Below are 14,382 nucleotides of genomic sequence, written 5' to 3'. Positions count from 1 at the left end.
AAAGGGCTAACTGCTCAGGGCATACTGCTGACTCTGCACTCAGGGAACACTTGGGGGAACATATAGCATGCTAGAAATTGAACCTAGGTCAACCACATGCCAGACAAGAACCTAACCCTGCTGTACTATCTCTCCAGACCCATACAATCTTTTAAAAAATCTTTTATATCTCTCTAATTTCTTCATAATCACAGACAATGCTAAGGGATCACCAAAAAATTAGAAATTAAAGATATATCACACAGAAAACAAAGTCATCTATAACCTTTAAGGTTTATTAAAGAAAATTACTTCAGTTACTTGTCTGCTCCTTCTCATTTTAGTTATCTCAACTTCCTTCTCTAAGTATACAGCGACACAACAGGTTAAAACAAACTAGCTTGTACCTCTTTCTTTTCATTTAACAGATGGATATTGTTCCCCCAAAGTTAGAAACTGCTGCCTCTATATAAATGAGCAGGATGTGTGTGTGTGTGTGTGAGAGAGAGAGAGAGAGAGAGAGAGAGAGAGAGAGAGAGAAAGAGAGAGAGAGAACGAGAGAGAGAGATGCTGTTCAGGGGCAAGAAAAGGGCAGGTAGAAATCCTGAAGCGCTGTGGTAGGAAGGCAGAGTTGCCACCTCCCTTTCAAAGCTACTGTCTGAGAGAGGGGGTGGGGACTGTCAAACCAGCACCACGCTGCATGCCAGTCTCACACACGGCTTCTTCTCCGTCATGTTCCCTAGGAAATATCCCCAAGATTAGAAAAAGAACGGCAACGGGAGTCTTCCTGGGAAGGCGAGTTTCTACCATTGCAGCACAAAGGACTGAGCAGCGCGCTTTCACATCCTCGCAACTCCACGCACTCTCCCAGCTCTTTACTTCAGCACCACGGAGAGAGGCACCTCCTCGGCTACCACCCATGGGGAGCCAGATTCCAGAGGCTCAACACCGGATTCCAGTCATCTAGAGCCTGCGTATTTCGCCCTCAATGTAAGCAGCTACAATGATTCTTTCATGTTGATTTCTCCAGTCGGGGTTGTTTTCCCATTGAAATATGGAATTAAACTTTTATTTGTCCTCTCCCTCTAATGCATATTTGGATTTTTAGATGTAAATCTGGGTCTGGAATAGTTATTATTTGTTGGGTCTGTTAGAGGTGGTATTTTTTTCTTTTTGTTCCTTTCCACTAAAGTATAAGTTGACAGAGTCATTTAGAAAAAGGAAACTCAACCTGATAGTCCCGTCTTTCTTTGCTGTAGTGTAGTTTTATTCCTAGAAGAGAATGTGTGTGTTGTTTCTTCCCCTATATCTCGGCTGTCTGATTTGATGTTTTCGTGGTTGTATTTATCTCCATATACAGATAGGAGAGAGGAAGGGAAAGGGTTATATTGGGATAAGTAGTCACTGTTAAGAACTACAGGTGGAAAGAGATTTTATTTCCCTTCTCTTTGTTGAAAGTATGTCCTTTAGACGTCCATTTCACACAATGAATATGCTTTTAATAACAGATGTAATCTGAACAGGGTTCTGACACAACCTTTGAAACTCTGGATCACAGAATATCCCTCTTCTAAGTCTAAAGCTATAAAATCAGTTAAGTATGATTGAACAGACATAACCAGGATGCTATTGGCATTAATTGTAATTTAAAGGCTTAATGGATTCAGGGTAGATTTAAGAGGCAATAATGATTGACCCTGTCTGGGAGAACTCAGTGAATTTTTGCCTCAGAATGCCACCTGCTGGTCGATCCTATTTCTGAAGCAAAAAGGATTCTTGTCAGATTTATGAATGAATTCATATTAAATTCAGGATATTTATTATGGATATGAATCAAACTCATGCTCTAAAATTTTCTAAATGATGGTACTGGTTCAGTTATATACTGACTTACCAAGGTTCAATGTTACAATCATAGTTTCACAGACATTTTATTTCCCCAAAACTGGTTCCAAACCTAGGGACAGGTAGACTAGCTACTCCTTTAAGCAGTAATTAACCCAGAAATGAAACCCCTAAACTCTGCAATGCCTCACTGAGGTTAATCATGGGTGCATGTGGCATCCTAGGTGAGCGCTGCCAGACCTCTCCCTGGGAAAGGCAATTGAGCAGCATTTCTCCACCCAGATAAATATTCAGCATACAACTTTTTTTCAGGATTGTCATTTCACTAAGGGCCTCTCTTACTTTCTTCCTAGTAGCTGTTCATTTCAGACTTTTTGTCACAGAGGTTAGTGAAATACCCAAGACATTACATGTATCTATTTTCTACTTAATTGCAGGACAAATGTGGGGGAATGGGGAAACTATGTAACTATCACAACAAATTGTTTCAGTTCTACCTGGATTTATACATTGTAAGACACTGAGCTTTATAATTTCCCCATTGCAATAGACAAATACATCGTTAAACAACTAAGAGAAGATAAAAAAAGAAATATGCACACCAAAGTGCCAGTTATATTAGCCAGAATGGTTAATGCATTGGATGGCTATTACTGACAATAACATTTCGTCTAAATGATGTTAACTGATGGATTTAGTGAAAAAATGTTGATATTGTTTATGTGCATTCAGGGCTAATAAAACATTCTATATTAAAACTTAAGATTTAATTTTAAAATCCCACATTACAATTATTTGAAAAAGTGTATCTCAATATAATGCAATGTAATGAGTAGCATAAATTTGCTTCCTATAGAAACTGATAACTTAATGTGTTTGATGGGGTATATATGGTTGCTGTTTTATTCAAAATTCAATATCCAGCAAATTACTGAAACTTTTAGGTGGGAGTATGAATGCTTTAGAGCAACAACTATTAGAGCTTCAATAAACTGAAACAGTTCATAAAACCAATGTTAATAGTGAAATTATAACTGATCTCAAAGTCAATAGAATTAGGGGTATTATATATAATCAGGATGTCTTTTGGAACATATGAAAATTTTCAGGACTATTTTTAATAACTGGAATTATCTCAATATTCTGATAGTTTCCCAAAGGATTTATGATAAGCTTTGATATTATCTATTTACTATTTCATCTAGCAATTTGTAGGCTACTCTTTTTAGTGAATTTTACTGGAAATTAACTTTGCTTTGAAATCCATGCCTTAAGAGTTCCAGAACTATATGGTTCCTATATTTCTAAGGAGGGCACTGAGCAAATCACGTAACTGAGCAACAACATGCCAGGCACCAGGAGTGCCGGGTTCTGCTACATAAACCTATATATAAGTAATTTGCTTGCCCTCAAGGCTCCTCTACTCTAATTGACCATTTTAGAGATTAAAGAGACATTTCAAATGCAAAAAGAAGATGGCTGTTCAAAAAATACAGGCTTTGATATCAGACAAGTTAGACTTCTACCATTCACAGTCTATGGATCCTTGGCCTAAGTGGATGATTTATCTAAGCCTCATTTCATCACCTGTTAAATGGGAGTGACAATAGCATGTGCACTGTGTAGCAGTTTATGGGAATTAAAAATGATAATACATATAAAATAGTCAGCATGCTGCCTGGCATGTGGTTAATGTGAAATAAATGCAAATAATCTCAATGACTGAGATTAGTCATTGAGTAAAATACTGAAGTTTCTCATATGAGACATAAGTGGGTTTTAAATGATTTATATATAGACGTAGCACAATATCTGGTGCAGGGCAAATGTGTAGTAACTATCATTTTTTACATAGTGAGGTGGATATATCAGTGCAGAGTACAATGTAAGAAAACTTAAGTAATCATTTAACATACTTTTAGATTTTGGTCATTATTTTTATGGACATCATTTTCATGGACATTTGTGGACCAAGGCTTTACATGTCCAGGGTGTTTGGTATACATTGCTGTATCTTCCTGTGGTCTGAATAGAGGGGCTAAATTTTTTAATTCCTTTTCTCTTATGGAGGGATGTGAGGTTCTGTAAAAGATTCCAAATCACTGACGACTTCATCACTGTTACTCAGGACAGAAACTTGAACCAAATACACCAAGAGAGGATGCCCAGAGCAGAAATGGATTTTCCTGGGTGATACTCCCAGCTCCTGGATTTTGACTGGCAGCTCTATGTTGACTTGAGGCATGTTATACGCTGAATGTTATAGGCTGAACAGGATACACTTCCACAGAATCCTGTGTTGCTTGTGCAGTTTTATAAAAATAAGACCAAAAAAAAGACCTGTAAATAACCATTTTGGTTAAATGGTCTTTTCTTCATTGGTGACTAACCATAACCCTTGTCTCCAAAGGTTTTGTGGTCATGTTCACTTGCAGCTGGAGAGGAAAGAATTCATACTTCTTGTGGATCTCTGACATCTGGTTTCCTTTAGACTGGCTGCTGCATCTGTAAGAGCAGCCTGATAAAAATAGCAACTGAAGGGATCAAGAGGAATCTAATAATCAGTCCTCCTTTCCAACACAGTTTTTGCTCCACCGGAACCCTTATTCTCAATGACATCAAATGTCAATGTATGCACTGCTGAGAAATTAAAAGCACTATCTCAATTGAGATGTTTGATGAGTCTGATCACTCATTATCTTAATAATACATGCAAATAAAAATGAATTTGCATTCAAAGTTCATTTTTAAAGAAAAAATAGAAAAGTAAGGGCCAACCAGATGTGAACCGTCTTTAGGAAGAATCAATTTTCTCATTATTAGGTCTGAATTTAAGACAAGACCCCAAGAGTCCAACAGGGCAACACAGATGAATCATGAGTTAAGCTCTGGCCAACAGTTATTACGGATGAAACAGATGGGAGGGGAAATGGGGACACTGGTGCTGAGAAATGTACACTGGTGGTGGGATGGGTGTTGGAAACTGTATGACTGGAACCTAAACATGAACAGCTTTATAAGGGTCTATCTTACAATAATTTTATTTTTAAAAATTAATAAAATAAATAACTTTATTTTTCTTACATTTCATCACTGGTGAATTCTTTTCAACCCATTTGAAAAGTGTAGCTGAAGCCAGATTATCATGTCAAGACTATATGGCAAGAACAAGGGGTCAAAGCATATTCAGAAATGTATAAATGTTTAAATTGGGTAGGGAAAGAGAGAAGTCTGAAAGGGATTGTGGACTTTCAGGTATAAGAAAAATAAGTTCTGAAGGTCTAACAATTAACACAGTAACTAACTGATAACACTATATTATAATAAAATTCACTGAGAGTAGAATTTCTTCTATGTTCTCACTGAAAAAGAAATAAATAGGGAAGGGAAGGAAACTAAATAATTAGATGATGGGAATCTGTCAGTATATTTACTTAAGTCAATAAGATGAAAAACTTTAAATAACAATTTTATTTCTCAATTATACCTCAATTAATTGCAAAAAGTAAAAAATAAGTATCTTAAAAGCTTCATTACAGAAAGATGATAGCAAAAAGGAATCAGAGCTAGTAAGAGGTCCCTAGTGAGGATAAAAAGCTTCCAACAATATCTGAACCTATGCTTAGAACACCACTTAGGTTGAAAGAAATCTTACTGAGTAGTCTGTCTCACTAATATGTGGGTATGCACACGTGACTTGAAGGCTCATCAATGCCAAACTCTGCTTGGAAAGAAACAAAATTGACAATTTTGCATCTAAATTCATCTCAAAGCTGAGGTTTCAAAGGCAGGGAAAGAGATTTGTTTATTTCTCACTACATCTGGGTGTCTGCTTTCAAGGTCATTCAGAAAACCGCATGACAAATGGTGAGGAATTTTTACCTACTGACAAATACTAGCTATCCACAAACTATAATAAAACATTACTATGAAAACACCAAGAATTATATAATTTGGCATTTTGTACAGGAACTATTTGCTCTAAATTTAGTCTTTGTTTCACTTACTTTAGTTTCTTTACCTTGAAAATAAAGTTACTGCCCTGCTTTACATGTTCATTTATGTGTTTGTTTAATAAGAGAATTAACAATGCATTAATATTCCTTATGTTTGTAGCTGCAGCATCTAGATGTTCATAAAAAATCTGAATTTAGACTGTTCATTGTGAAGTATTTCTCTGCTCTGACTTTGTGCAGTAGTTATTATATTTCCTTTGAATTAATCTCTCCAGAGCTTGTTGCTGTGTAATAGTTCTGTACCCTTGACCTTGGAGTCTGACCTCCTCTCCCTCTTCTTCCCTTTCCTTCTACTGGAAAAATAACATGGAATCAAGCTCAAGTACTGAGTCCTTCCATGACAGCTACTGCTGCATCTCTAACACACTGTTCAGATGCTCTTGAGTGGAAACTCCCTTTTCTCTGGTTGAATTGTAATGGCTAAAAGCATAAAAAAAAAAACTCCCGAGATGAGTAAAAGCTTCATCAGCAAGCAGGCCAAGAAATTCCATGAGCAAGATTATTAGTGTTTTGAGAGCTCAACATCCACCCAGATGAGTCTTTGAAAATGAGTTCACAGCATCCTCTGAACCAAGGCTTTGTGTTCAACTCAGTCACTTCTGCTCCCTCCAAAATAGCCTATCTTTAAAAAAAAATGCCTGCATTGTACTTGTGATACAGCAGTGGGTCTCCTAAAGCAGGGTCTGTAGGATTCCCAATCTGCATTAGGTCTTTGGCATCAGCAAGTTCTCGTTCTCTCTCGCTCACTCTTTCTCTCCTCCCTCTCTCTCCCTCTCTCCCTCCCTCCCTCCTTATCTCTCTTTTTCTCTCTCCCTCTCTGTGTTGATAGCACTGTTGAGTGAAATAGGCTCAGGAAAAGCCCAGGAACTCGAATACCAAGAATCCTTTCCACAGCAATCTTTTATTAAAGCACTTCAGTAAAATACTGCAGAGCTGTTAGGATTTATCACCCACAATTGCATTTTGAAGGAGTTGCCATAATTACTCCTTCAACTTTTTGCAGTTGAAGAAACTGCTCCTGTGAACAGTCTAGCAGCTTTTCCTAAGTGTGACTCAGACCATGATAGGATTACAATATCAAGCTCTGAATTCCTGTCTTTGCTTTATAACAGGAGATGCCCCCTAAAGAAGCCAAAACTAACAGGGCTTGAGAAAGTCAGAAGGTGAAAGAAGAAAAATAAATAGAGTTCAAAATTGAAAAAATTATCACAGAATTGAGTTGTAATGCTGCCTTTGTAAAAAAAAATTCATTGTCCTATATTTAAGTCTTCCTCTGTGACTTTTTTTTACAAATGGCTGAAATGTAATACTGAGTAGTCCGAATACATCACTCTATAATAATAAATGGTGAATTCATTAAAAAAAAGTAGTTACAAGTACCTCCTAGTGAAATTTGTGGCCCATCATCATATTTAATGGCACACATAAAATAATAGGAGGTCAACTAGCAAAAAAACAGATAACTGGGCAAGGCCACGTGGAATCAGGAAAGTTTAAGATGCTGAATTTTTAGAGCATGGGTACTCAATCATTGCATAATTGAAACCCAAGCACAAAAATTATAAGTCTACAACTGTATCTCATGGTGTTTCACTAATAAAAATTTTTTAAAAAGAAACAGCTGATCCCACCTCTCTATTTGCAGTTAAACTGTCCAAGGCTAGGAGGTCAGGAAGATGCTCAAGGTCATAAGGCTATTAGAGGTGCAATATCCAGGCTCAAGCTCAAACTACACTATAGTTTCCATTCTCTCTAGTTTGCCCTTTTCCATCCCCAGCAAACTAAAGACTGGGTAATTTGCCCAACATCACAAGGCTGGCAAATGTGGAGCCAGAGTTCCTGCTCTAGACCTTAAGCCCTTTCTCTCAGCCCCACTAGAATCAGTATCTTTATCTTACATAAGGTTAAAAAACATCTACCACATAGGCAGATGCCAGAATAACACAAGTAACAAATGTGAAATATACTAGTTTCTTAGTATAGTTTCTGGCACATAACAGGTACTTAATGGGTGCTAACAGCCCTTACAGTAGTACCCATATTAAACTCCACTCGATGCCATCATGGAAATGATCAGGAAGTGAGAGGTGAGTGCAGCATGTAAGCTGATCTGATCTTGCATGTAAATCTCCAGGTTCCATTTTACAAAACTGTGACTGCATTTCCTCAGGGAAGGTGCTTCCTGACCTGTGTCCAGCTTTCTCCCAGGCCCACCATGTGGGCCTCAAGATACATGGGACTCTGATGGAAGACACAGCCAACCAGCAGGCAGAGCACTCAATTTAGAAACAGAAATGCATAACCACACATGTGTGGTGTTGCAGTATTGTCAACAAAGAGTGTGGGTGCTCACTAGAGATGACACACACAACCAAAGACACAAATATCTGTGATGGTCACTCATGGGGTCATTCCTTCCTCTTTGGAAAATAGGAAATACTAATAAGGAAGGGGCAGGGGGCAAAATGAAGCCAACTCTGGCAGTATATTCTACATGCTTATTGTGCTTGTTACCTCATTTAGTCTTTGCCGGCATGCCACGCAGTTTTGCGTGCACATGCGCAAACACACACACACACACACATACACACATACACACACACACAAATCTATGTTGTACAGGTAAAAGTGCAGAGAGGCACTGGTCTAAAACACAGAGAAGTTCAGGAGCTTGCTCGGCTTTGCACAAACAGACATAAAACTGACAGTCTGCCCCATCACTGACCAATACCAGGATCCCACACTCTCCAGCAGAGCCTACATTTCCACCTCCACTCCACCACCGACTGCCTCGCACCTCTGGGGGTTGCTGAACAACTAAGTCAATATTCTTCCACTTAAACAAGAACAGTTTCAATGATCTAATTTATCAGAATCTCAGTGTCAGATAATGGTGTCTAATAAGATTTAATCTTTTTTTTTTTTAACCCTCATGCTACCCCGCTGGGAGCCCACACAGAGGGAAAGTAACCAAGATTCTTTGCCTTGTCACCCACAGGCTGGGGAACAGCACCTTCAAAAACATGCAGCGCAGGCACACGACACTGCGGGAGAAGGGCCGCCGCCAGGCCATTCGAGGGCCCGCCTACATGTTCAATGAGAAGGGCACCAGTCTGACACCTGAGGAAGAGAGATTCCTGGACTCAGCGGAGTATGGCAACATCCCAGTGGTCAGGAAAATGCTGGAAGAGTCCAAGACCCTCAATTTCAACTGCGTGGACTACATGGGGCAGAACGCGCTGCAGCTGGCTGTGGGCAACGAGCACCTGGAGGTCACCGAGCTGCTGCTGAAGAAGGAGAACCTGGCACGGGTGGGGGACGCACTGCTGCTGGCCATCAGCAAGGGCTACGTGCGCATCGTGGAGGCCATCCTCAACCACCCAGCCTTTGCCCAGGGTCAGCGCCTGACGCTCAGTCCGCTGGAGCAGGAGCTGCGTGACGATGACTTCTATGCGTATGATGAAGACGGCACCCGCTTCTCCCATGACATTACACCCATCATCCTGGCGGCACACTGCCAGGAGTACGAGATCGTGCACATCCTTCTGCTCAAGGGCGCCCGCATCGAGCGTCCCCACGACTACTTCTGCAAGTGCAATGAGTGCACAGAGAAGCAGCGGAAGGACTCTTTCAGCCACTCCCGCTCCCGCATGAATGCCTACAAAGGACTGGCAAGTGCCGCCTACCTATCCCTGTCCAGTGAAGACCCAGTCCTCACAGCACTGGAGCTAAGCAACGAGCTAGCCAGACTCGCCAACATTGAAACTGAATTCAAGGTAATTTCCCCACTCACCACCTCAGGGCCAGTTGTCCCCTCGGCTCTTCCAGGTGTGTCCCATAACCAAACGGGGTGTCTTCAGGTCCAGGGAAGAGTGTAGGCCTCTGGGTCTAACTGGGAGGAAGGGAGCTCCTTAACCAGTGTCAGGTGCAGGCCTGCAAGGAAAATACCTCATTAGGTGAAATACAGGAAGCCACATCAATGTGGCATGGAGGAAACATAAGCACAAATCCATGGAGTAAAAGACAAAGAAAACTGTCTTACAAATAGGCAACACTATGCTGGGGTTCCGGTGTCACTGTTTCATCCCAGGAAGCTCAGCAGTACCTTGGACATCTGAGATTGTTTCCTTAGTCCAAGTGTTGGGATATTTTTAAATTTTCTCACCTGCATGATTTTGATTTGTGTGGTTCACATCTTACATCTATCCAACTGTGTTGATCCTAGATTTGGTCTGATAACTATTGCTAGAAAGATCTTGTTACAATTGTCTATGACTTAAGCTATTGCTGTTGTTGTTATTGGAGGGAAGAAGAACTACACTGAAATGAAAATGTAAGACTCGGCAAAGTTGAGCTGATTATCCCAGTAGATGGAGTAAGAGAAGTCGAAGGCATAATTCTTTGACACAGTGTTGAATAATTAAGTATGCAATTTGTGGGCACTAACATGTACTAAGAACTATCTATCTTATAGATATAATTCTGTTTAACCCCCTAAATAGTCACTGAAATTGGTATCACTACTACCTTTGTTTTATATGAGGGAATAAAGATGATATTAGAGTGCTAGTAAGTAGTAAAATCATTGATCTGATTTAGGTACTCAATCTTTGGCTACCTCTCACTCATTCTAAGAAACTGTGAGTCAGGTGCTGGAGCAAGAGCACAGTGGGTAGGGCATTCACCTTGCATGCTGCAGACCTGTGTTTGATCCCTGGAATCCCAGAAGATTCCCTGAGCACCTCCAGGAATAACTCCTGAGTGCAGAGCCAGAAGTAACCCTTGAACATCGCCCACTGGGCATTTCCCAAAAACAAAAAGAAGAAAAAAACTGAGTTTGTGGGCTTGTTCTTATACAGGAATTCTCTAGACTTCCATGGTCACCTCTCAGTCATTCTAGGAAGCAGAGTTAGTGGTGGTGTTCATACACTGAAGTTCTCTGAACCTGTTTTGTCTTTATCTGAAAGAAGAAGGGATTATTCACTGTGGATGGTGTGGATGCCAGAGTAAAAACTACATCTGGGCTCATAATTTCTCATTTTACTATTCAATCAAAACATATGATACTGTGAGTGATAGAAATAGGTGCCACATGCAAGACATAAAACAGAACTGAAAAAAAGATGTCACCTCCTTCACTTTCTAAAGTATCAGTACAATAATTGCCCTTGGATGGAACACATTTAAAAGTCCAAGGATGGAAATCATCTCAAAGCAAGGAAGGACCCAGAAACCATATAGTTCCAGGGAATCTCCAAGGGGTTAATGGAAAAGAGACAGGTATTACTAGCAGGAATTATTGGGAAGAGAGAAGAGGTATTTAAATAAAGCAAGTGGACATAGGCCCCTACCTAGAGCCCTGAGAAGGTATGCACCTGTCGAAAAGCTCCATGTGTTAATCTTCTTATAGGAGCAGGCAGGAGTAATGCTGAAGAGATAAATTGGGGACAGACCTCAGAGAATCCTGTGTGCCAGGCTGAGAGCACTTTGGATGTTATCCTGTAGGAAATAGAAAGTTATTGAAAGTTTGTGATTAGGGAAATACAATGAGGAAGGGTAATATTTTGGAAATTTTCTTAACTCATAGATGAGACAAACTAGAGAAGTTGGAGTATGAGAACCTGTTACTAAAGAGGGTGACAATAAATTTGTGCATGCTTAAAGTTGTACAGGCTCTCTATAGGGATGGGATGTCCCCAGGCAGGAACCAAAGGCCAGATATACTGAATTAGACCCAGTCTCCCAAAGCCAACATTGTTCATAAACTCATTTGAAAAAATGGTGTATATAGACAGCCAAATTACCCAAAGAAGCTCCTAAGCAACATCACTATTACTTTTTCTCTTCTTAATTTTTAGTTCTATAAATAAATCCCATCTATAGCACAGTGGGTAGGGCAGTTGCCTTGCCCACAGCTGACCCGGGTTCGATTCCTCCGTCCCCCTTGGAGAGCCTGGCAAGCTACTGAGAGTGTCCTGCCCACATGGCAGAGCCTGGCAAGCTCCCTGTAGCATATTCGATATGTCAAAAACAGTAACAGCAAGTCTCACAATGGAGATGTTACTGGTGCCCACTTAAGCAAATAAATGAACAATGGGAGGACGTGCTACAGTGCTACCTCAATTACAGTCAAATGATGCTTCAAAAAAGTTGGGTGGAACTTTGCCTATTCTTTAAGTTTGCCTATTCTTTGCCTATTCTTTAAGTTTTACTGAATCTTCACAGGTTTAAAAAATAAATAATAAAGATAACTCAATTAAATTACAGATTTCTGGCTAAGAAAAAAACACAAATTTAAAATGATTTTTAGATTATATGAATAACTGCACAATTTTCTAGAACTTAGGGGCAGAACAGCTTTACCAAATAAAAATAGTTTAACCTTCCACTTGAAATTTCATCTGAACCATTAGTCTCCTTTAATAAAACCTAATGTCTGGCATGTTTTAGTATAAATAATATCTAAAAGTACAGTTTTGTTGAAGCATCTACTATGATACTGTTATTTTCAAAGTAAATTATGAAAATTGTGGACAATTAGGCACCCTACTAATATGATGATGCATCCTTTCTACAATGCAATGATTTATTTACTCAGAATAATAGTCAGTACAAATATATTCACTAGCTATTAACATCCCCTTACTTACCTTTGTTTGAAATAATGTCTTTCAGACTGTCAACAAATGGCATACTATAAATTACCACAAACATTTCTTTAGAGCATTATTACTTATTCATCTGTCCTTGTATGTGCATTCCTGACATTATAAATCTTCTCAGATAAGAGCAGCTTAATAATAGCAAAGTCAAACTGTAATAAAAGAAAAAAGCACAAGTTTGTTTAAAAAGGACACACACTTCTGTATGAGAAAGACTCCAGTTGCTGTCTCTAGCCCCGTGTTTTGGAGATGATCCTATTTGAGGAATTCTGCAGAAAAAAAATACAGGATTGCATTGGAGATGCCACATGCTTTCTCCCAGATCCACTAAAAACCCATTCTGAGCGTAACTGTTACTGACTAGGAAGCATCATTCATGAAGACCTGGATTCAGTTGCCCAGGGACTATTTGGGGGAGTCATTTTAATTTATCACCAAACAGAGTCTAGTCATTAGCAAGAAGTGCAGTCAATGTCAAGGTCTTCAATAAATTGTGGTTGGAGTCCAATGCCAGCCAGTAAGCCATTATTCTTAGTGATGAAATTGTGGAGCTGTTCATAGATTTTCTTTTTTGTTGTTTTTGGTTTTCATTTTGTAGCCACATCCAGCTGTGTTCGGGAATCACTCACTGTACTATCTCTCTAGCCCCTGTTCATGGATTTTCTTATATCTCTCTAATCTTCCTGGGTGTAGAAAAATATTAAAACTTGATGTGGGGGCCAAAGAGATAGTAAAGTGGGTAGGGTGCTTGCCTTTGCTGACTTTGGGTTTGATCCCTTGCACCCCATATGGTCCACATTTGGAATGATCCCTGAGAGCAGAGCCAGGAGTAAACCCTAAGAACTGCCAGGTCTCATCATCATCCCCCAACCCACCAAAAAAAAAAAACTATATGACCACTGAATCTCTCCCAACTGGTGCTACTGGTGCTTAGTAATCTAGTGAGCAGTGCACAGGTACTTGAATGAAGAGAGGGAATAAAATTTTTAAAGAATCATCTTTTCAACTGATGAAGCTAGGGATTACTTTTATCTAAAGTTAAAACTCTTCCTACCCCATATAGATTTAATGGAGTCTTTGATACATATGGAGAAATGTTGGAAACTCTAAGGAAAGCAACAATTTGGTTGGGAGGATAAAAACCAACAGAAGTTAAAGAACTGAAAATCGATCATATGCTGCACTGCCTGAGGCCAGTAATCATTAAACTGCTAGAGTGTGTCTTCTTGGTTAGTCCTGCCCACAGGAACTCATATGTGGGGTCTGGGAATACTGCCTACAATGATATTTAATTGGTGGATCTATGCAGAAAAGCACAAAGACAGGTGTGAACTGGACTGCTGTAGGGTGTTTCATACTGACAGAACAGCTCTCTCCATGTAGAGATGCCTGAAGCAGCAGGGAATTTCAGCTGGGCTATGGTACCAAGAATACAATAAGCTGTCAACAACAATTTAAGCCACCAAGAATACAAGAAGGTGACAACATTTCTCTCAAATTTTCCCCTCAGTCAATTTCCCAAGCATTCTATGTGCACTGCATAATCTGTGGAGCCTTGCTACCAGATTGGGTTGATACCCCCTTTTTAACTTGGAGTTAGGGCAACAGCAATGTCTGTGGGGGTGGAGAGAAATGGCTATAAGTGCAGACAAAAACAAAAGTGAGGTTTGGGCTTTGGAAGGAAATAGAGAGCAGGCTAGAGATGGAGATACCTTCCCTCCCTCCTCTTTGATTTAAATTTAAAAGAATCTGGCATTCCCAAATTGGGCAACTGTGGAAGCCCAACAAATACTTTATCTTAGTTATTTAGAGTTCCATTGTTCTGAATAATAACAGAACTACAACTACAAAAGGTTTCCTATTGATAAAATTATCTGTGC

At 39.6% G+C, this 14,382-nt stretch overlaps 1 protein-coding gene across 3 annotated transcripts in view; it reads left to right on the top strand.

Moving 5' to 3' along the window:
* The first annotated feature begins 589 nt into the window (after positions 1-589).
* Positions 590-14,382, top strand: part of TRPC7 (transient receptor potential cation channel subfamily C member 7) — a 139,177-nt gene continuing 125,384 nt past the window's right edge. For 2 of the 3 annotated variants that reach the window (XM_056124465.1, XM_056124464.1), the window contains exons 1-2: positions 590-969; positions 8,839-9,616. In XM_056124465.1, the coding sequence (XP_055980440.1) occupies positions 968-969; positions 8,839-9,616 (780 nt within the window). In that variant the 5' untranslated portion in view covers positions 590-967. The remainder of the gene's footprint in view (positions 970-8,838; positions 9,617-14,382) is intronic. The other variant, XM_056124466.1, reaches the window with a different exon arrangement.

This window comes from Sorex fumeus, unplaced genomic scaffold (assembly GCF_029834395.1).
Source record: "Sorex fumeus unplaced genomic scaffold, SorFum_2.1 ptg000051l, whole genome shotgun sequence".
Taxonomy (NCBI): Eukaryota; Metazoa; Chordata; class Mammalia; order Eulipotyphla; family Soricidae; genus Sorex; species Sorex fumeus.
Note: the sequence above shows the minus strand (reverse complement) of the source record. Positions and strands in the feature narration are given on the sequence as shown.